General features: G+C 37.8%; 1 protein-coding gene across 1 annotated transcript in view; it reads right to left on the reverse strand.

Moving 5' to 3' along the window:
* Nucleotides 1-418: 418 nt before the first annotated feature.
* Nucleotides 419-24,899, reverse strand: part of LOC124722862 (tetratricopeptide repeat protein 7B-like) — a 223,549-nt gene continuing 199,068 nt past the window's right edge. Inside the window, exons 15-16 of the mRNA XM_047247992.1 lie at nucleotides 19,040-19,131; nucleotides 419-1,332 (exon numbers count right to left, since the gene is read on the reverse strand). Coding sequence (XP_047103948.1) covers nucleotides 1,200-1,332; nucleotides 19,040-19,131 — 225 coding nt within the window. The 3' untranslated portion in view covers nucleotides 419-1,199. The remainder of the gene's footprint in view (nucleotides 1,333-19,039; nucleotides 19,132-24,899) is intronic.

The raw sequence follows: 24,899 nt of genomic DNA on the forward strand, positions 1-24,899 counted from the left end.
TGGGGTGTGGAACCAACAAAATAACTAAATAGCACAAATAATTCCATTTCATCGCACATAGTTTGATGCCAGTTATTCAACAATAGTTATGGGTACAATGGTACAAAAATTTTTTTTATTCCAAAAAACATGAAGGAACCAATAATTTAACATTTTGTTTCGTATTACTGCACAAGATGAAGCAGACCGCTCAGACAAAAAGCTAGACAAATTAAAATGTAAGGATAAAAGGGATTCATAATGCAGTTTCTACATGGCAGTAACTCAACACTTTTTAGCCTTCACAAGTGGCACTATTAAATACCTCTGACTAAAAACATCAGCTACAGGTACACACATATAAAATGAAACATATGTTTAAATAGAAACTTAACAGTTCATCTTTTATTTACATATTTTACAAAACAGATGATCCGGTTAACAACAATTTTTATACTTTTACAAACAAGTTGTAAACAAAACAGCAGATTATTTTACATATAATTTACAGGAATAAATAACTGTACATACAATCAACAGAGTATTATAAACAGTATAACTTGCTGAATAACCCATTCAAAAATGGGTAGGACTATGTACACATGTACATGACAGGAAATTGAATATTGCGTATTGTACACTGCAGAAATTTGACACAAAATATGTTTAAGAGAATTTAACAAGTTCTCTGATATCGAATTAACACAACAACTTTCTTTTCCATTTATCAGGAAGTCACCACAATATTTTCAAATACCCATAAGACAACTAGAAAGGAGATACTAGTGGTGGTATAGTCAGACATTCATGGCATGCAGTTGAAAAAACTAGTAAAATTTTTCACCATTGTACCAGCTATAATGTAGCACATAATGAACTTCAGTATTGTAAATTCTGTCATCATTCTTGCAGTACTTTTACTACATAGTTATGACTTGTTTTGCAAGCTTTGAACCTTGACAGATATGAGTCAAAGTGTTGCACTAGCACATCAGCTGTCACGGATATTCTGTTTAAAATAATAATCTTACAATGGATTTACATGTACTATATCACAAACAAATACATTGACACCAGCTGAAACCATTTATCAAAATCCCCAACAGCATTGTCATGCCATCACTGTTTATATATAATAGTCAGGGAAAGCTTTATGTAATATACATTTCAGCAAAATAACATGTTATTGCCTTTCACATATTCTATGTTGTTCATAATTGTCATTCAAAAGTCAATGGTATTGAAGAATATGGTAAAATTGGATTAGTTGTTTCCACTTCTAAGGCAGTAGCCATGGAATCACTTGCTGAATCAAACTCATTCATTGATTCCAGAACACAGCCCAAATTGTACCTGAAACAAAACCACACAGGAAGACTGTGAGACCTCCATTGTAAAACTCTTTTCTATGGAATTTTTGTGTAATGGGAAGTTGACTGAAGTACTTCACAAGTGAAATAAACAAAGTCATTGAAAACATACAAAATAGCAGTAACAAAATGAAATGTATTATTATATCACCAACATAATAACACAAGCATAGAACATATGTGAATATAAACTTTTTGTGAAACTTTAGAACCACCCACTATTCATTTAAATACTACACCTTCTGGAAAAAAAAGAGCAATCAATTGTTCAAGACTTACTGAGAGAAAGAAAAATAAGAGGAGGAAACCACTAGCAAGCATGGGAAACACCCACTAATAGGCAGTAAAGGTTCTCTCTGCTCCCCACAGAGATGATACAGATAAAGGCCACAAATATGTTTCAAAAATGTTTAACTGTGCAAATTTTAAAATAATATTACAGAAATTACAGTATTATAATATCATAGGCTAGTCTTCAAATTAGTTATTGTGGTGTATTTCTGAAAGAAAATAAAATGTCAATATCAAAGACTCCTGAATTGCATCTTAATTACTATTCAATTGTTTATGTTATTACCCTGAGGTTCAAACTTAAGAACCTGACCCCCCCCCCCCCTCCCTTTCCATGTGTATATTTATGGCTTTTCATCAGAGACTAGTAGCTGCTATATTTGTTTTGACTATAGATGATACAAAAATAGCAATAAATATCTAACAAATTACAGTTTCCTAAAGAGCTACTAATTAAAATTTCATGGAAATTAATGAAGTATTTTAGCCCATTCACTGCAAACTAACTTTAAAAAAACTTCCGGATGGTATTCACAACTTGGAAAAAGCTTACACCCACAAGACACATACCATACAAGGTCATACACATAGAAAAGATACAAAGCATTACATTCTTGAGACTACAGCTAAATGATCAATTCAGTTTGCAGGAGCACATCACTGCACTGCTGAAATACCAAAACAAATCATCATTTGCAATGTAATTGAGGTCAGATATAAGTATTGGGGGGGGGGGGGGTGGTAATCACGCTGCTATACTTTCTTTCATTTCATTCGGTGCTTTATGATGACATAATTTAGGGCAATTCTTCAAATCAAGGGAAAAAATGTGTAATATGAAACATTTATTTTGTGCTTTCAACAATGTTCTGCAAAAGCCTTTACCGAAAACTGGGTATACTAACTGGTGCTTCACAATGTATTCACTCCTCAATGAAATTTGTCACAAATAATACACCTCGTGTTTTAGTCAAAAGGTGGGATAAGAAAATTGGAAGCAATCTAAATGCATACTTGAAAGAAATTATTTTAGTCAAAAACATTGTCCATAATTTGGGAACACACATTTGCCAGCAACCACTTGTAGGTTAGTATGCTTGAGGACACCTAAGTCAATGCTGACTAGGTCACAAATAGTGTCACCATACCAAAACAATATCAACACCTGGTGCCAGTCTCTGGTACTTTTGTTTGACAGATATTCTGTGCCTGAAACGCATCAACATAATTTTAAAAAATTAACAACAGGTGAAGAATTCATTTAAGAGAACAATTCAGCATCTGCCAAAGTCTCCTCAAATTCCTGTCATGGACACAGACCTCCCATTACATTCAAGAGGAACTTACTCCATTAACAAATTTATTATGAGAACTAGTTAATGTATCAAAGTCTTGTAGTAAAAGTCTGCAGATTTTTCTTTCTTTCTTTCTTTCTTTGCATTATTTTATATCAGGTCAATCCAGTTTTTTTTTCCAGTGAGCAGATTCCATTCCTCAACAGTCATCCTGGAAAATCTGCAAAATACTCATCTGTGGTTGCCATAACTCCATCAGACTCTAAAAGACATTTGTGGTCAGAACAGGTTTACGAACAGAAATGGGCGCAAGTCAGAGGATGCTACATCTGGACAACAGCGATCAAGTTCCAACAATTCACACTAAAACTTCTGTAGCCAAAGCACATTGTGAGCAAGTGTCCAAGCCATTTTTTCTTTAGCAAATTTGACTCCTATTCTCATATTTTCATGCAGCTGATGTGGAAGACTTGGGTAATATTCACCAATTACTGTATTGCCCTTTGCAAGGTAATTAATAAGAATTCAGTTTTCAGTTTTCACCCCCCCCCCTCCCCCCCTCCCAAAAAAAAACATTAGTTTTGCATAGGTATCAAAAATGTTAATCGTCTTGTTCTTGCTTTTTGACGCACTGTACTACCAAAAACATTTCTTACTCACTGGTTTGTCTTCATTTCGTAAAGCCTAAGATCAATGACTGAGAACAAGCTGTGTGCTGCACTGAAAATGGGAGGGATTACTTTAAAGAGAGAACAATTCAAAATCCCCAAGCTACTGCCCAATACGGGGAACCCTACCACATTGTCCATAACTGCCCAACAGGGGGGTAGTTGCATTAAAATCCTTAATGAGGAGGAAGGGTTGAGGGAGTAGCTGTATCAGGTTGATCAAGTCAGGGTTCTGTGTTTCCATAGGATAGTGATCAGCAGAAAAATGGATTTCTTTCGGAATAGCATGGGAATAGTTGTTGGATTTCAGGAAAGAGGCAGTAGTATCCAATAAAATTTTACTGATAATTACACTGGGGATAACCTGGGGGAACAAAATAGGCATTGTGAATCACGCGAGTTTTCACTCACCACCAACTGGTTGTGATTGCCTGACTGCTGGAATCACCTTCATTCCTAGTTATGAAGATTTGTCCAGTTCAGGATCAGGAACATAGGAAGAGTGGGCAGTTTGACAGCCCACAGACTGATGTTTCTTAACCTGCTGGCTGTTATAAGGCTGAGTGTGTCCACTGTTCCAAGAGGAGGGTTCCCCAGATGGAGGTGTGTCTACCATAGGATGCCACAAAGGAGCAAGATTTCTCTAGCTGAAGATGGAAGATTGTAGTCTTCGTTGTTGGTAAGAGGGAGGGAAATTATTTTTTAATGTCCCGTTGACAATGAGGTCATTAGAGACAGATCACAAGCTTGGATTAGGGAAGGCCGGAGAAGGAAAGTGGCAGTGCCATTTTGAAGAAGCCATTCCGGCTTTTGCCTTATGCAATTCCGGAAAATCACAGAAAACTTAAATCAATATGACCATATGTGAGTTTAAACCAATCACTAGTAAAAGATGGTATGATAAAATGGCAAATTCCACTTCAGATAAAGGGTGTTTCTTCATGGCACTGCAAGGAGTTACTGCCATCTGGATAAACAACAAGGTTTATTTCCGTGGTGGTGGTGATAATAACAGTAACAACAACAATAATAATTCTTTCATTCATGCGATCAGGCCCAGTGGACCATGCGCCACCACAGTTAGAGCTCTCCATCTGTCTCCAGTTTTCTGTGATTCCCAGCTGCAACAAGTCTTCTCTCACTCCATCGATACACTTCTTTCTAGGTGTTCCCACTGATCTACTGCCTGAGGGGATCCAGTCCATTGCAATTTTGGGCCACTTTGTTGCCTCCATTCTAACTCCATGTCCAGCTCATTGCAGTCGTTTAATTCTCACCACTCCAAAGATGTTAGGCTTCTTGTACAACTCTTCTAATTCTGTGTTATGGCGTCTTCTCCATTCTCCAGTAGTCTGATCTTGGACTGGTCCATATATTTTCCTGAGGACCTTCCTTTCAAATGTAAGCAGTCGGTTGAGGTCTTTTTTTTCGAGTGCCCCAGGTTTGAGAACCATAAAGTACTACTGGTATCATTAATGTCTTATACAACCATAGCTTTAGTTGTTGAGAGACACTTATACATTTTAATATAGGGTCTAGAGAGTGATAGCATGTTTCCCGCCTGGAGCCATGCTTTTATCTCTGCTTTAGTTGATGTTACTTCAGCAAAAATTGATCCAAGATATTTGAACTCTTTCACATGTTTATATCTGGTGTGTTTCACAATTAAATCTACCACAGTATCTTCTTCCTGTTCATTCAAAGCCTCAAAATCAGTTATCAGTGCTATCTTGAAAGTTCTTCTTATATTATCTCTAATCGGACTCTCCTGGTCATATCAAGTGACTCATTGCATTCTTTTGTACTCCCTGGTTCTCCATATTGTTTTCATCCTTCCCCTGACAAGGAGGTGGTGTGATCCACATTCGTCACCACTTGCCGTCTTGACATTTTGTATCCACTTCTTTATTCTCATCTCTACAATTAGGTGGTCAATTTGGTTCACTGTCTTCCCATCTGGAGACACCCAGGTTCCTTTATATGCTCTCTTTCTGTCAAAATCAGCACTACTTATAAACAAGCCTTTTGCAGTCACAGAGCTAACCAGCCTACTGCTGTTATCACTGCTCACATTATGTAAACTGTGCTTTCCGATGGTCCCCATGAAGGCTGCTTCTTTCCCTGTTTTCGCATTAAAATCTCCAACGATAATTTTGAAATGTGCACTTGGTACATTGTTTAAAACTGTTTCTAATTCCCCGTAGAAAAGATTTTTTTTTATCTCATCACTTTCATTGGTTGGAGCACAACAATTTATATATGTGAGTTAGTGTTTTTCAGTTTCTATGGTTAGGGGTGAGGTCTAGGGTTGATTGACTTAAAATCTATGAGTGTGGTTTCTTTCTGAGGCTCACTGAACATGACACAGATTTCCATTTCTGTAGTTCTGGTTTCTGTCCACCTTGTCTCTTGCAGAGCAAGTAGATCTATTTGACACTTCTTTTTAGCACTGATGTACGAAAATCAATTAAAGGTCTCTTATTCTTGGCCTTCTCATTCCTGCTTGTAAATGGGACACAAGGTGATTTGTCATGCTGCGTATGTCCAAATTTCCCACAGGTGTTTCATTGGAACATTGAGATGAGTTACGTTAAAAATGGAGGTCTTAAAGATCTGCATATTTGGTGACACATAGGGCTTAATGTCACAGCTGTAAACCATTATCTACACCTTTCCTGGGAGCGTGGTCCCTCAGAAACTATAATAAATGCTGCCATGTCAACTCATCCTATCTATGGACTACTACTAGATAGGGTTGATGAACTGAAACCATCAACCCCCACTGTTCCAGGTTGGCATGTAGGTCTTCACGTGACTGTAACATCATAGAAAGCACTGTTGAAAGATATTGCCCTGACATTTGTTTAAACTTCTGTGGGGAGTAGAAGAAAGTGGAATATTAACCAAAGAAGTACACACAAATAATCCTCAAAGCTGAGTGGAGTCCACTCTCATGATGAGGAACGAGCCACTCCACGCCTTTTGCAGTTCTGCCATCTCTTCAAACTACTGATCTTTCCCAATAAGAATTGAAGTTTCCTCAATAGAAATATCTCACCATCCATTCATAGTTTATACTAACTACATACTACAGCAAATAGGGTTCTCCATGCTGACACCACTGCCTCGCTTCATATAGCATAGCCATAGTTGGGAACATCCCAGGGCTGTGTTGGTCAGTCTCACAGTAAGAGTTCTGACCTTGAAGCGATTGGGGGGGGGGGGGGGGGAGGGGGAGGGGAAATCTCACAACTGCTGGTCTGTGTAACTTTGAGTCTCTTCACGGGCGACTGCCCAGCCTTTTGTCACCCACAAGCGACTCTCTCCATGGGCACTACCTGACATAGTGAGTGTTGCTCGGAGTCCTACTACCCCAAAGGGGTGTGGTGGGGGAGGGGGGGGCGCATACCCTTTAGCATTTGAAGAGAGCATGCAGCTGAGTCACCAGCAATGCTATCCCTGTGTTCTCAGGAGGGTGGTTTGGGTTGGGAGGGGGTGGGGGGAGGGGTGCTACAATGCTACAACTTTGCAGGTATGTGGCAATCCAGTAACGTAGGAATGGCTACATGTTGGGTTTTGGGTCTGGCAGGTAATCTGCTTGAAGTGTTAGAATGGTTTGCACCCTAACAGGTGCTTATATATTGTGCTGAGTACCCCTTCCCTGCTCAATTTGTACTTTGAAGAAATTTGGAAATGGTTAGAGGTAACACATGGACAAGGACCAAAAGATGTTAACAAATGTAGGAAATAATGTAAGGGTTTACAAGAATAACTCAAGATGAGACCAAAGTGAGAGCCAGGTCATCACAGGAGACTGGACAAAGACAGAGTGACTGAAGAAATTGAAGGTGGTGGGAATTACAATACAGGAAAGTGCAATGGACTGGGGCCTCTTCCTTGCCATATGTGTAACCATACAAGATTCGTGGATCCCTCAGGGTATAAATTGTGCAACATTTAAGTATTTTAATCAATCAATGCTGTAGCTACTCTGACATTGTGCCACAATCACAGGTCTTTGTCCCTAACAGCACTACACTATAATATGTTATGTCCTGGCCATAGTTCTAATAACTCTCTCACCGTAACCATCAGAAAAAGTTTTCATAACATGAGGAGAAACCCTCACAAGTGCCCCATAATTACACACACACCATCATCATTTCAAAATTTGAATTTTTAGGTGAAATATCAACCTTCTGAAATTAAAACAGGTGCGAGGCAGGGGTATGAACTGTCTCCATTATTATTCAATTAAGTTTACGAGGACGTAGTATAAGAATGGAGAAAAACAACATGAGAAGAGGGAATAAGTAAAGTGAAACACAGAAGAAGGGAAGGGAACCTTGAAACTAAGTGCTTAGCTTTTGCTGATATTTGGCAATCTTAGTAGAGACCCTATAAGATGCAACAAAGCACAGACCCATTCCCTGTGAGGTAGCACAAAAAGCTGGATTACAAACTACATTTGGGGAAAATTTTATATATATATGCATGATCAACATTAAAGGTGAACCAAAATATATGGAATCAAAATATGGAAAAATAAAGTCCCACAATTTAAATACTTGGGATGTAAATGTCATTCCACATCACAAAGAATATGTACCAGAAACATCCTCATCTATTAACAAAAACTGACACATCATAATACGATGATCAAAACGAGGTGTCTTTACACCTCAGAATATCTGACCATAGACACAACAAAACAGTTAAATAATTTCAAGAAAGAAAGAAGAAAATTTTGAAAAATTTTGGGCTCAAAGTATGAAAATGGGGTTTGGAAACTGAGAAGCAACAAGAAGATGTACAAAAAAAAAAAACCAAAAATATAACAGATACAATGAGCAAGCAAAGGATTACATTTTATAGCCACTTAAAAACAATGGATAACTCACGCCTGACAAAATAAATAAGTAAATTCAACGTCTTTGACAAAACTTCGAAAACCCAAATTTTATGGTTTACAGAAGTTAATAAAGAGCTTTAGGAGATCAAAATAACAAAGATTTAGAAAACAGACATGAATTTAGGGAAAAGCTACAACAGGTCATGGGTTTTCGAGAAAAAAATACAAAAGAAAGAGGGACAAGGATAAAATGGATAGCAAGAATTAAGAAAACATGACAAAAAAGAGAAAAAGAATGTGCTGACATAAATCAGCTGTTTGACATGGTCCTAAGTTGGTCAAATTCTAACAATAATAAAAAGAGAAATAATTAATTAATTCTGATCTGTTACACCAGGATAATGACATATCAGACGGTGCTTGTTCAGTCAACACAACTGCATTACAAACTCAGAGGTATTCTTAGAATTTTGTTGTGGTTGTCTTCAGTTCCATAAGAGGAGGAAAACAATTACATTAAGTATACCAGTTATTTGACAAGCTTTAAACCAATGGCTACAACTACATTCACATCATGAATAGAGCACAGCTAATGAAGGCCCAAAGAGCTGAAAATTCTGTCATTGCTTTTATAGCAGCTAAAACAGAAAAAAAGATAGATCAATTACAAAGTCAAAGATAAAAGCAGTTTCAATTTAGGTGAAAAATGACCCACTTGCAATCAAAAAGTTTAACAACAGTAAACTCCAATATGTTTGATGCAGTATACACATTGTTAGCCAAGAATCTATGGGGACCTTATCTCACATAATCTTGCATCAGCTTATTCACATTTCTTCATTGCAGTAAAAGTGGGTATAATTCTAATCCACTGAATGGCTCAATTTATTATTCATTTCAGACAAAATAAGAGATTTGCATACACTATTTGTGTAATAAGACCTTGATATGAACCTCTTCTCAGTCATTCTTTTATGACAGTACTAGTTGCTGTAAAATACATGCAATTTACAGAACAACACATATTCATTAAAATACTTAGCAATAAGTAAAACTTGGACCCATGAAAGTATAAGTGCTGTGAGCTGATCACTAAACTAATTGTTAAATACAGAACCCGTGTAGTGGCCATCATTTCAGTAGCATATCAGACAATAAAATTTATAATGAAGTTATGTGAAGAATTAATTTCAGTATCACAACAACAAACTCTGTAGTCACTTTAGTGAGAACAATGTTTATTATTGAAACTGATCCCAACCACAAGAGATTGTTGGTTTCATATTCACCTTGAGGATTTCTTTTGCAACCTTCATTGTGTAAACTTATTGTTTATGTCATATACGTACGTACAGACAGACATCCACACAGAGTAATTTCTTATGTGATGCAAAACTGCCCCTAGGATCTAACATTATGAACTGATGTTAAAAAATTGTGGTAGTTTAGCATCATGGAAAGTAGTATCTGGACAACCTCCACTCATTCCAGGTCTGCCTGCACACCTGTAGCATCACATTTATATTCCCAGATGTAGTTACGGGGGTGTTGCAAATCAAAAAGCTCATTCATCATTATATACTTTAGACATTCGTGTCAGTATTTTGACTTCCTTTTCACATGCTTTGGTCTCTGCTTTACACCTTTTTGAGCTCACTTTTTTGGTCATTTGCATGGTTTTCTTGCACAGTTCGCTTTCTTAATTTGAAAATTTATATCAATTGTAGATCAAGGAATCTCTCTGTGGAAGTTCGCATTTTGTATCAGTGCAGTATTGTTTTCTTTTCACTTGTCTTCCTCTGTTTTGGGGGTACAGTCAATGACAGCATTCTAAAGAAAATATGTTTTAAGTGTTATCTAATTGTAATGTTTACAGTATACCAACTGATGATGCTTTTTTAATAAACTAAATTAATTAGAGGGGGGAGGGAGGGGAGGGAGGGAGGGTGAGTGCTTTTCAGTTTGTAGTTTGCTTATGAAAGCAAAACATAAATAACAGCAACAGCTGCTGAAGAGGAGAGTCATCCTAATTTTGCATCCTGCTCTTAATTTATGGTATTGGGTTGCAGATGTTGCGCATCTGATTGTTATTTGTAACTACACTTTAGTCCTTTAGCATTAGTTACAAAACTGGGAATAAACTCGTTTCCTTGTTCTTTCAGCGTATCAGCCATCCACCAACTCAGTGGCTGTCAGTGTCACACCTCTAATGCGCAAGCTGAGCTCACCGAGTCAAGAAACAGATTAATACTTCATCATTTTGATTAAATATTCTGAAGGATTCTCATTTAAAGTGTGACCCCAAGTTAGTAAAGTTAAGATTTGAACCCAGGAAGGTTGTTCAACATGAAGGTATAACAGATCTTATCCTTTTTGTTGCCAATTATTTGTTTTCACCATCACTATGTTGGTGAGAGAAGACTGAATGTAGCACCTCACTAGCTCAGTGATAACACTGTCACTTTGTGAAGTGAAGGCTAAGTTAGCAGCTGGTTCCATTCTCACAGTCTCACTGAAGACCTAGTACACTCCACCAGCTTTTTACCTAATCTCTGACCAGGCTACAAGCACCTAGTCAGAAAATCAGGAGGCAAATCTTTAGAAAACGTCTCCATCATAAGACTTCCTGCAACTTCTATTCAGTACTGCTAGAATTGAAGGTGAAAAATTTATGAAATTGCAGAATTTTACACTTATCAGTACCTGTCACTTTTCTGCTTCTGCTGATATAGTTTTCAGTTTTCTGTGAATACAAAATTTGAGTGATTAATGGGAGGCACTGAGTAATTTGTCAACCAGATTTCCTTATGTGCCTACTCCCAATGCCAACCAGATTTCCATTATTTTGTGGTAGTCCTGAAATTCTACTGAGGTATGACACAAGACTACCTGTAGGCTCAGATTTTTCGGGGGTTTCAAGCACACAGATTTCACTAATTCATGAAGTTGCGGGCATGCTGCTGTTACAGATACTTTTATTAAAACAAAAATGTACTTCCATCATAAGATTGTAATGGTAAGCTGTAATTCATCTGCTACACCATCTTTTGTTAGCTTATTGAACATAGCAGATAAGCTCAAGAAATCAACAATACACCATTTCACATTACCTACAAGAGACTGACAATGCTCAGGTAGGTTTTCAATCCCTAGCTTGCAGTCCATTTTTGTCCAGAAATGAATTTTCTTGATGGCTGTTTCTCTTAGATTGCACCTGCGAAGTGTCTCAATTGTTGGCAACAAATGCCAGCTGTGATGGACACACCCTGTGAAACAATTCATAGTATGCACCACACTGTGCCACTGGATGGATAGCATTATCTTTGTGGAGGGACACTGACTTTTGCTTGAGGGAGACTGTTTTGTTAGAGCATAGCCATTAATTTCCATTTTATGACATTAGTACAGAGGCATCATATCTTATCACCAGTAACAATATTGGTTAGGAGTTCTCAATAAGCTAACTGATGACATTCACGCAAATGTGAAGAGATGGCCAACTAAACATTTTGTTGCTCTGAATTAAGAGCAAGCAACAGCCAAACACCCACTGAATGCAAATGTCACAGAAAAGTTAAAATAGTTGCAATTCATCAAATCTGCCAGTTATCAGCTATTCCAACTGCATAAAAACTTTTAAATGTTCTTCTTTAAAGCATGTTGGTCTTCCTGAATGAGAAGACTCATTCACATCTAAACATTGCTCCTTGATATGAGAACACCATCTGCTAAAAATAGTCCTACATCTCACATAAAAAATAAAAACTGACAGCTACACTAACAGAAACCAGCGAGTCAACAAACCAAACAAATATGCAATGGACTTATGCCCCTACAATTCATTTTTGACTATGACTGCAAGTTACAGACTTCACTACTCCTCAAGTTGTAAGCTGCATCAAGCAATGATCACACCCTGTTGTTGCGCATACATTAGGGATGGGAATTTGTCTTTCTTGAGAGCCAATGTCACCAAAGATTTGAAAATCTCAAAACATATCAATTGTGTTCAATTGTGTTGCCCTCTCTTGATCAGGTATGTAAATCAAATCAATCAATTACTAGTATAAAAAATACCCTCATCAAGAGGTGCAGGTATCTGATTAATCCACAAAGCTACTATCTGCAGCTGTCATAGTCTGAAATATGGTTTTTACACCTGCAAAATGAACAGTAACAAGCAACAATAATTTGTATCAATGTGCATCTTTAAACAGCTGTATTTTCGGTTGATTTGCTGGAACATCCGTTCCAAGTTAATAAGAAAACTGTAGTTTATTTATAAAAAGAAATATCATAGAGCTAAATTCAGTGTGGCGGAATTCAGAAACAAAGGCACTAATTGTTTTTCACTGAATTGCCTTTCTGTGAAATTATCCTACGATTTGTCTTTGCTCTGTACCTGGCATTCAAAAGCATACATGCTTATGTGTGTGTAATGTCCCGATGCAGGTGACATCAAGAATGCCTTCCCTTTCCTTTATTTTCCTCCCCTCTCTGCCCACCTTCAGTTTACTTATAACACAAATTCTTAGCTTCATAAAAAGCAAAGGTGGACAAAACAGTTTTTATACCATGGCCATTAAGACCAAATAAAATAAATAATATAAGGTCATAGTCTGTTGAGTTATTAATGAATCCCACAAAATTTTTCTGTATCATAAGTGTTATTTAGAGTTCACTGATTATTCTCTTATTTTTAACTTTACACCTAGCACATTTAGACATGTGGCCCAAACACATACATCAGTTCCATCCACAAAGTAAAGAGGTGAATCAGTGCTTGAAATATTGACATACTGAAGGTAAATGTGTGTGGGTGCAAAAACAACCAGGTTTGGATTTGAAATAATGTTATATGAAGTACCATACAATCACAAATACCCTACCATCACCGTATAGTGACAGATCCTTTAAAACTACAAATAATATAAATTAAATTTCAGAATTTAGCTGCAATAGGTTTGATTTCACAACCATAACATTAACATTTCAAATGGCAGCAACAATTACATGCACAGTTTACTTATATTTCAGTCCTTACCATACATCACACTATTCACCTTCATAAAATTTTAATTTTATACGTATATATTTTCACTTAACTTGCTGCTGTGATAATAAGATTTCTTGTAGTTTTAAGTACATGTGCTATATACAAAGAAATTGTTCCCTTGGCACCAAATTATTCAAATAGTTTTATCTGCCTCAATTTGTTTTGGAAGTCGACACATTTCAGTACATTGTATTGTTTGGCTAAATTTTGGTGCAAAAGGTACAGTATTATTCCTGCAGCTACACATGTTTGACAGATCTAAATTAAGAAATAATCAAACTCAATCAGATTTCAGAGGGTGCAAATCTATTTGACAGTTCTGCCAATTAGGCAATACTGATTACTGATAACATCAGTCACATGATTACTTGATGATATCAGAGTATTTGATAATCTTTGCTGGCCTCTTTGAACATTAAATACCTAAATGTATATACCAGTATTTCAGGAACTACTTCGTACAAACTTGAGGATGTTGATATCTTCTGACATGACAACCATAACAGAGGAGAGGATGCTCTCATGGAGTGATATGTGGTTCCTGTTTACTGAGATGTAGGGATCAAAGTACTGTTACGAACCGTTGAGGAAAGTGCACTGGTCACTGACATCACCATAAATGCTGACAGTATTTTCACCATAGTTACTAGGAATTTTAGAGTATAAGATACGACAAAAACAAATTCGGGTCTATCCATCAAACAACAATGACAATTGTTGCACCAGACTGGCAACAATCAAGATTGTTTTTATGATGTTGAAAGGTAAGTTGTCATGAATAAGGAAAGCTTCCATTACACAACGAAGTCCTAAGAAAGTGACCAAATGACATGTTAAGACAATAGGATCAAAGCTCATACTTCTAAAAGTATGAAGCACAAAATTAGCAGAACAGCATGTTTTGCCTGATACAATTTAACCTCCATTATCAATTTTGGAATCAAGCATGCAGAAATTTAGATTTGAAATCCTATCCATTCAGATGTTCAAAAGACTACAAACGATGTGACTTACCAAACGAAAGCGCTGGCAGGTCAATAGACACACAAACAAACACAAACACACACACAAAATTCTAGCTTTCACAACCAACGGTTGCTTCGTCAGGAAAGAGGGAAGGACGAAGCAACCGTTGGCTCTGTGTGTGTGTGTGTGTGTGTGTGTGTGTGTGTGTGTGTGTGTTTTATGGGATTAGAAGCATGTGGTGTACTGGGCAGTAAATATACGTTACTATTTGCAAAAACTTCGACACCATTAAGAATAGCTATGACCGAAACAAACTTTATGTCATGGATTACATACATAACACTACACAAGTAATAAGGATTACAAAACTATACATGATACCTGTTTAAATAATCCAATATGGTACAAAGCCACCATGTGCTGCAATCGGATCTTCTAAGTATCATGTCACAGATTTGGAAAGTGTACACACACATCCTTGATCCACATTGTTTTTATGCAAGCCCACAAAACATCAACAGTTATTGCTGGGGGCTAGTGAGAAATAAACTGCTGACTTATTATATCCTATATAGCTACAACACAAAATATGTGAGGTCAGTTTGCAAGCAAAGGACTAGTGTATGGAGACAAATACTTTCAGTACTACAGGAGCAACTAGATAAAACAACGAGTTGCAGTGTACCATTCTCCTGGGTGAAACAGCAGCAGCAAGTTACTTTGAGTGTGGTAATTACTAATTTCATGACTAAAGTAATGATAATGCTCAGTCCTAGTCACATTACACTGAGAGTCTGCATCCTATTTCATTGTTTTTTGTTTATTTACTACTACTTTGCTTGTGGACTCTAGCTGATAAGTTTCAGCTGGGAGTAATGGGTGCATTTTACAATTTTATATGCACATCAAACGTACAGTAAAAGGAAACAAGATTTATTTTACAGGCATATATCAAGTTATTACAAATTTTCTATTACAATGTAACGGCTAATGTTCAATTTGACATTTAATGCTCACTGATCCTGTATTTATATTTCTCTGTGTACTTCCTTAATTGATTTTGGTAGCTTATTAAACAATCTTTTGCCTGCTTTATCACGAGCACTCATTGTCAATTTCAGATTTCGCTGTGTTGTGTAGTAATTCTCCTTTCCTTTTGTTGCGTGGTTACGTATGTCTTTATTTAGGAGGTTTTTATCACTTCCTCTCACTGCTATAATATTCTGATGTATATGCAGTGACTACAGTGTCACAATTTTATGGTGTCAACAGCTTGTCAACAAGTTTGTTTGGGTAGTATTTTGGCTATACACCTTATTGCTCTTTTCTGAATTTGAATATTGTATTTAAGCAGCTATCTTGTGCACTTCACCATATTTGAACTGAGTAGGACAGATGCAGGAACACAAATTCATGGTAGTTTGTCTTGAACACTTTATCATTCACAACTTTTGCCATTTTGTGCACGAGGCAAAATCTGCTGCAGCAGTTATCACTGGACATTGTTATCATATTAGCTAGTTACAAATATAATAATTACCAGAGCACACAAAATTAATATTGCTCATTTACCCTTGAAGACAAAGGGGAAAATGTTGTATATGCAGACACAAGATAAATGTATAAACATCCAGCTTTTTTCCATTTTCAGGAGTATGCAAAATACTGGAAGATTAAAAAAACAACAAAATTTTAATTACATATTATAATTTTTGATGTGGCATATTCTAATGATTCAAATCTAGAATTAAACATCTACAAGGACAGCTCAGTTATACAGGTGCTAGTATACTGTTTCCTAAATGTGCTACACAAAAGCACTAGTATCAAGAATAAAGGGACGTTTGTGTTTAGCAGTTTGCAAAAGGTTAATATGTAATCACAGTTCAACTGTAATACCAAAGTGATAACAAAATTTTTAAATACCTAAACAAATTTAAAGCATTGGCTATCTTTGTAAATGGAAGAGTATCAAATTAACAACATACATGTTTAAGTGTGGGAGTCATTCATGGATAGCTGTAAAAAAACTGGCTAAACGATACTCTCCTCCAACTGCTGGATCAGTTGAAAGGGACTGGAATACAATTCTATTTCTGCAATTTCTGTATTTTGCCATTTAAAAATGCTTGTGCATCCATGTCTATCCATTCACATATGTGTGCATGCATGCATGAGTACCTCTTCTCTCAGCTGATCTATACCACTTACACAGGAATAATGCAAAGTCGTTTGTGGAATATAGATAATTTAAGGAGCAATAATAAAAACTCACTGAACAGCTGAGGTCTGGAGTTGTTGACAGTTCATAAACAAGACAGAACTTTTCTAGCTTTTAAATGAATCCTTATTCACAAGCAGATAACTCTGAGGAAGGACTCATCCACAAGCTAATAAACTATAAACATTACCAGTCAATGTTCACTCAAATTTCACTTGCTAGCTAGACCAGTTTTGACTTCTGGAGATTTACAATATCCTACATAATGCTTTTTGGCCAATGGCTATGCAAAAACCTTGTTTGAGTGAACATCTCCTCAAGGATCCTTCTATGGAAGATGTCCGATACAGCCACCATCCAAGAAGTATTACGGGCTATTGAAAATGACTTAATAGACAAAATTGGTATATACACTAAACACAGCTTGTGTTAACACTAAGTGATAACCTTAGAAATCAATGTAATGATCCAACAGAAGCTCTCTGCCAACAATATGGAAAATACTCTAAAAAGCACCACTAAGCAATTATTCATACCGGACAAGAAGATATTGGTAGATGTGATGCAAGTGTACAGACAAACAAATGATTAAAATTTCACAAAAATTGAATGATTTATTGTAGAGAATGAGATTCACAAACTGAGCATGTCAATAATGCATTGGCCCACTTCCGGTCCTTACACAAGCAGTTATTCAGCTTGGCATTGACTGACAGAGGTGTTGGACTTCCTCCCAAGGAATATTGTGTCAAATTCTGTCTAATTGGTATGTTAGCATCAAGATCCTGAGATGGTTGGAGGGCCCTTCCTGTAATGCTCCAAATTTTCTCAATTGCAGAGAGATTTGGCGACCTTGCTGCTCAAGGTAAGGTTTGCAAGCACAAAGATTAGCAGTTTAAACTCTCGCCGTGAGTGGGCAGGCATTATCTTGCTGAAACGTAAGCTGAGGATGCCTTACCACGAAGAACGATAAAATGGGGCGTAGAATGTCATTGATGTACCACGGTGCTGTAAGGGTCCCACGGATGACAACTAAACAGGTCCTGCTAGAAAAAGATATGGCACTCCAGGCCATTTCTCCTTACTGTTTAGCCTTATGGTGGGCAACAGTCAAGTTGGTATCCCACCACTGTCCGGTACATCTCCAGACACACCTTTACTGGTCATCAAGCCTCAATTTGAAGTGGGACTCATCATTGAAGAGAATTTTACTCCATTCACTGAGATATTAGGCTGAAGACTTGTCTGCTGATGCCCCAGAGAGGTGGGCTATAAAACTGACTGTCACCCTACAACCTGGAGAGATAGTGTGGTAAGCCATTCCTTTTCATAGTAGGATCTCTTTGGTTGTCATCTGCGGCACCCTTACAGCACAGCAGTACGTCAGTGATATTCTATGCCCTGTTTTGTTGACCTTATGTCTATCCATCCAAGGCTTCCATTTCAGCAACATAATGCCTGGCCACACGACGCTAGAGTTTCTACTGCTTGTCTTCATGCTCGTCAAACCGTAACTTGGCCGTCAAGGTCACCAGATCTCTCTTCAATAGAGAACTTTTGAAACATTATGGGCAATGGCCTCCAACTATTTCAGGATTCTGGCAATCTAACGCGAAAAGTTTGGCACAATATCCCTCAGGAGGACATCCAACAACTCTATCAATTATTGCCAAGCCAACTGCTTGCTTAAAGGCAACAGGTGGATCAACAGATTACTGACTTGCTCAGTTTGTGAAGCTCTGTATCTTGAATAAATCATCCAATTTTTCTCAAATTGTAATCATTTGTTTATCTGTACATGTACATCACATCTGCCGATTTCCATCCTATTCGCATAATTTCTTTGTGGTGTCTCCTTTTCTTTTTTTTTCAGCGAGATGTTACATTTACTCAAGAAATTATTTAAACAAGACTGAAGTAGTTATATCACTCACTGTACTCCAGTTAGTCTGCTTAGTATCCTGGTAGTGAGCACATGTAACAACATAGCTTGCAGCACCTGACGATGTTGTCTATGATGGTTTTCAAATTATTGTGAACAAAAATGGTACCGTCAATTCGGCTGAAAACAATCACACTGAGAAAACCTCGGAAACTGCACATCATCACTGTTGCTGAATACCATGTCAATTCGGTTTCTACTTTTATCAATTCTATTTCTATTTTTATCAGATTTCTTTCTTTTTCAAAACAAATTTGAATGAAATTTTAATTGGAAGTCACAGCTCATCTTTTACTTCTTTCTTTATTTAACACTCACTATGGACCAAAAACTGATGACAGGGACTATGAAATGTTAGACTGAGCCGAAAGTCTGTACAGAAAACAATATGGAACATACCATGTCTGGTACGATGATGGATCAATTCTGGCAGCATCTCTCAGTGTTTTCTCTGCTAATCTCTGATTTCCCAAATAATGGTAAACTAGTCCCTGTATATAAACAAAGAATGGCATATAATAAAATAGTGTTAAAATCTCACTAAAATTTTAAGAAGAAATTGTTACAGTTTTGATTCACAATCCAGCATACTGTTACTGACAATTTCTCCTATTGATAATGTATTTGAAAACCTAACCTGCAGCAGAACACAATTTAATTAGTAACATAAATCCCAAAAGCTGAACGCTTATAGTCAGAAATTTATAATCTGGCGATCTTGTGAAAGTTGTTTATGACTTGTGGCAGTACTCTCTACAGTAAAACAAAGAATGTTTAACTCCATTTCTTTCAATGTTGAATGACAGCATACAATGACACTTTTCCTACAATATCAAAGTAATTAAGTGACAATAATAATAAAAATATATTTAAAATCTAAATCCATACAGAAAATGTCACAGGTTTTGGTGCTTCCCTGTAGAGAAGTACAGAGAGATGCAACAACAAATGATTAAAAACTGAAATCGTCAAGGTTTACATCAAAAGATAGTAAGCTTTGCTGGACTTTTGTTTTGCCATGATCTCAGGCCTTTGGTAAAATAATTTGATTTGGAAACAATGGATACATCCAACATATTGAGAAATATTAGTTCCACATAACATTTTATACTTTTTCACAGAAAAATTTTTACAAACTTGCATATTTTGTTTGTGCTACATATTACCTTACCTACATCATAAATTTTGTCGTCAGCTTTAAATTCAACAATTACATTGTCATCAACATATGACTCATAGTTGAGTTTATCAGTTATTAACAGTTCACACTCTGAGCAGGACATTAACTCTGAATCATAAGAATCTTGCAGCTGGGTCTCTGACTCGTTTTGGTCATTTCTACCTTAACTTTGCTTAAATAATTAAGCTTCTTGGCTTTTTCGCACCTTTATGCTTGTTAATTATTCCCATCTCTCCTAATTTCTCTGGTGTGCCAGTTGCAATTCTGGATCTTCCTTTCAACCTTCTTTAATTTTAGTATTGGGCATTCTTTAATATTATCAGGATTTATGTAACTTGTCTGCAATTTTAAGGAGATATTTCCATTAGCTTTACTGTCAATTCCAAATGCATCAACTCAGTTTCACAATACTGAACCCAGTGACTTGCTGATTGAGGCCCATCAGCTGTGCTTCCTGAAAGAGGTGCATCACGGCCACTATTTGGTGAAAGCCTGTGTGGCGAAGTGCTTAGTAGAAAATCTTCTGATTTTTTTTTTTAATGCAGCTACAATAATGACAGGAGAATTGCCCTTCGACAGGCAATGCCGATAAAGGAGGCCACATGAAAAATTGAAACTGTTTTTCTGGGTATCATTGTTCAAGTAACTGTTGAAGCATTGTAGAAGGTTAGAAATGGTTTCAGAATCACATAATCTGGAGGCTGAAGTTTATTTATGCAGTGATATTGGACGGCCATTACAGTCATCCCGCTCTTCATTCACACATCAACATTCAGTAACAAATGGCTTCTACTGTTATCCATTATAAAACGGGGTTGGATTTTCTTTAGTATAAAATGTGTGTTTAATGAGGTGGTGAATAACTTGTACAAAAAGAATCACTGTTCATTCATCCACTTTTAATTACCAACTCTAACTCATACTTTATGCTATATGATACTTTAAATGGACTTTCAGAGCGATACCTCCAGTATTGCAATGAGTTGTGAGTGCAGAACCACAGTTGGTATTGATAACTTTGCAGCTTTTTTTGTCTCTTTCTCAGCTATAGCCCTTGAGAACTTTCTACTGCCAGATTCATCCACATTGCACATGAAGACCATTGGCAAAGTTTGGATGACATTTTCTTAGCCTTTATTGTTTGTCAAAAAAATAATGAAACATGATGCAGGTTGACTACGTTCATAAACTACATTATGAATGAAAACGCACATAACGTGGGTGTAATATTCGGCAATATACAGCAGTGTTGAGTGTTGGTTTCATTCGTAATGTACAAAATATTCTACTACAAACTGATGGAACAGCCGAGCAATGTAGAAACTACACTTCAGGCTTCTGAAAACCTTAGAGGTAAAAGTTTTGAAAATTTCTGGAAAACCACTTCACCTCTTCAACAGAAGGCAGTTTCTCCAAATGCCGCCTACCTGGAACCTTAACGCTGTTCTTCACTGGCAGTCCATAAACTAACTGGCAGCAATCTTTGAGGGTCAAACTACAGAACATTTCTAAAGAAATAACCATGTAACCATGCAGACTGCTCCAGGTGTCTGTGAAGAATCCAGCTGACAATGCAAATTAGACACAGTGGACTCAAATGATCAGCCTTATATTTTTTATTTCTGTGTGTGGACACGTGACGCGGTAACGAAAGAACGTACCTGCAGCAGACATGGAAGGGTGGGGGGGGGGGGGGGGGGGGGGGGGGGTCACCCTAGAGAAGACATGAACTGCAAATAGGGAAATCCATTGAGATAAGTGACTCTGACAAAAGGCTTATTATTATTATTACACAGAGCCTGTGATTGAGGGTCTCAAAAATGGTGAAGCTGGTTGAATGTTCACATGTTACTGTCGTGAGCATCTACAGAAAGAGGTAGAAGGACACTGAAACTACCACTAGCAGGAAAATTGTTGAATGCCAATGACTCTTCACAGAACATTGGGTTCAGAGGCTTGTCTACTTCTGTAAAGCAGGGCAGATCGTGATTTGTGGCATTCCTGCTGAAAGAGCGGAATGCTACTGCACAGACAATGTTTCAGAGCACACTGTTCATCATCCATTGTTCAACATGGAGATCCGTAACAGACCACTCCTATGTTCTTACATGTTTATCCACTGACATCGTCAATTAGGATTGCAGTGGGCGCAGAGCCATTTGGATTCGACTGTCAATCAATAGAAACGTGTCGGCTCTCCAGTGAATCATGTTTTTGCAACACTAGTCAACGGTCTGTCATCTACACAAACACCGCCATCGAGGTGAAAGAAACTTGCAGCACGCCATGGATGCAGGTTGGTGGGAGCAGTATTATGTTATTGGAGACATTCTTCTGCACTTGCATGAGACCTGTAATAGTAACTGAAGACACCCAGACAGCTGCGAATCACCTGCATCCCTTCCTTCATGCCTGTTGTCTTCCCTGATAGCGATACCATTTATCAGCAGTATAATTGTCCTGGTCTCTGAGCCAGAACCATGATACAGTGGTTTGAGGAGCATTATAGTGACTCATGTTGATGTCTCAGCGATGAAATTTGCCTGATGTAAATCCTATGGAAACCATCTGGGTCAGTATTGGGTGCCAGCAACGCGTAAGCAAATCACTGGTAGCATGTCTAAAGAAAATCTTGTCTGTTTTCAAGCCACATCAGTTCGAATAAAATACTCAAGCTTTCTATGGCAATCTCCACCACCGTCATCACGAGTAAAAACCACCGACTGCATGGGCTGGCATGCTTTTCTGCTTATATACGCACAATTGCATGCCTGGCACCTAAGCTCACATTTGTTGTCATAACTGAAGTTGTTCTCATGCATTCTAATTTATACTGTTTCTTAAATAACATAATCCAAGTATGTAGAAGTATGGGACAAGATTTTAGTTTCATCAAACATTGTGTGTGTATTTGTGAAGCCATGCTCAGCAACTATTCATTTCTCAAGTTCCTGATTTTTACTGTGCTGTTTGTGTTCTGCAAAGTGATTGGAAACAGTATGGATGGACTGATCAATGTGGTTGCTTCTGTACTCACATGCAATCTTATAAATCGAAGGGATGCTGAGGCTGATATTGTCCTTAGAAGGCTCAGCATCTCTATTTTCTTTAGTGATTGAAAAATAGGTCTTAGGTCTCTTGTTATTCAGGACACTACCTATTTTGCTAGATGTGGCACTGCTGAATGGAAGGAGAACAGTAGGTGGATCATCATGCAACTGTTCAACATTTCAATCTTTTTTTTTTTTTTGAAGAGTACCAACTTTATACACTATGCGATCAAAAGTATCTGGACACCGGACTGAAAATGACTGACAAGTCTGTGGTGTCCCTCCATCGGTAATGCTGGAATTAAATATGGTGTTTGCCCACCCTTAGCCTTGATGACAGCTTCCACTCTCAAAGGCATACGTTCAATCAGGTGCTGGAAGGTTTCTTGGGGAATGGCAACTCATTCTTCATGGAGTGCTGCACTGAGGAGAGGTATCAATGTCGGTCAGTGAGACTGGCACGAAGTCGGCATTGCAAAACATCCCACAGGTGTTCTATAGGATTCAGGTCAGGACTCTGTGCAGGTTAGTCCCATTAAAGGAATGTCCTGTAATCACTCCGTCTCAGGCCATGCATTACAAACAGGTGCTCGATCATGTTGAAAGATTGCAATCGCCATTCCCCATTTGCTCTTCAACAGTGAGACGCAAGAAGAGGGCTTAAAACATCAATGTAGGCCTGTGCTGTGGATAATGCTCTGCAAAACAACAAGGGTTGCAAGCCCTCTCCATGAAAAACACGACCATACCATAACACCACCACTGCCGAATTTTACTGTTGGCACTACACACGCTAGCAGATGACATTCTCTGGGCATTTGCCATACCCACATTCAGCCATCAGATCGTCACATTGTGTACCGTGATTTGTCACTCCACACAACGTTTTTCCATGTTCAACTGTCCTGTGTTTACGCTCCTTACACCAAGCTAGGTGTCGTTTGGCATTTACTGGCATGATGTGTGGCTTATGAGCAGCCGCTCAACCATGAAACCCAAGATTTCTCACCTTCCACCTAACTGTCATAGCATTTGCAGTGGATCCTGATGCATTTTTGGATTCCTGTGTGATGCCTGGATAGATGTCTGCCTATTACACATTACAACCCTCTTCAACTGTCTGCAGTATCTGTCAGTCAACAGACGAGGTCGGCCTGCACGCTTTGTGCTGTACGTGTCAGTTCATGTTTCCACTTCACTATCACATTGGAAACAGTAGACCTAGGGATGTTTAGGAGTGTGGAAATCTCACGTACAGACGTATGACCCAAGTGACATCCAATCACCTAACCACGTTCGAAATTCATGAGTTCTGGTGAGCGCCCCATTCTCCTCTCTCATGATGTCTAATATCTACTGAGATCAATGCTATGGAGTACCTGCAGTAGGTGGCAGCACAATACACCAATTTGTGAAAAATGTATGTTTTTGGTGGTGTCCAGATACTTTTGATCACATAGTGTACCTCCAACCCCATAGCTGTTCTTTTGGAACACATACATCAAGTTTTTAACATTACAATTCAAATTATCCTTGTCTAAAACAGTTTTAGTAATGTATATCAATGAATTTAAATTGGTGCGCTTCGGTACTGGATTGTACAAACTTCGCACACTGAGATGTAAATCAATATGTGCTGACTTTACACACACACACACACACACACACACACACACACACACACACACACACACACACACACACACTCACTCTCTCTCTCTCTCTCTCTCTCTCTCTCTCTCTCTCTCTCTCTCAGAGAGAGTACAGAATCCATTGCCATTTTGTCGATCATTTCATAAAATTTACTGCCATGCACGAAGTCTGTCGTCATTGAAGTTCAACACGTCCTCCACAGGAACTTTTATAAATGGAGAGACTATGTACAGGCTGACTAAAATATAGTTTGTGCCAACTCTGATTTCCTTAATTTTGTTACTCAACATCAATTTTTGATGTGATGTTCACAGTGGTCAGCTGTTGGCACCATTAACCTAGCTTGATATTTGTCTCACATGTTGGTGGGAGAACC

The sequence above is a fragment of the Schistocerca piceifrons genome, chromosome X (assembly GCF_021461385.2).
Source record: "Schistocerca piceifrons isolate TAMUIC-IGC-003096 chromosome X, iqSchPice1.1, whole genome shotgun sequence".
Taxonomy (NCBI): domain Eukaryota; kingdom Metazoa; phylum Arthropoda; class Insecta; order Orthoptera; family Acrididae; genus Schistocerca; species Schistocerca piceifrons.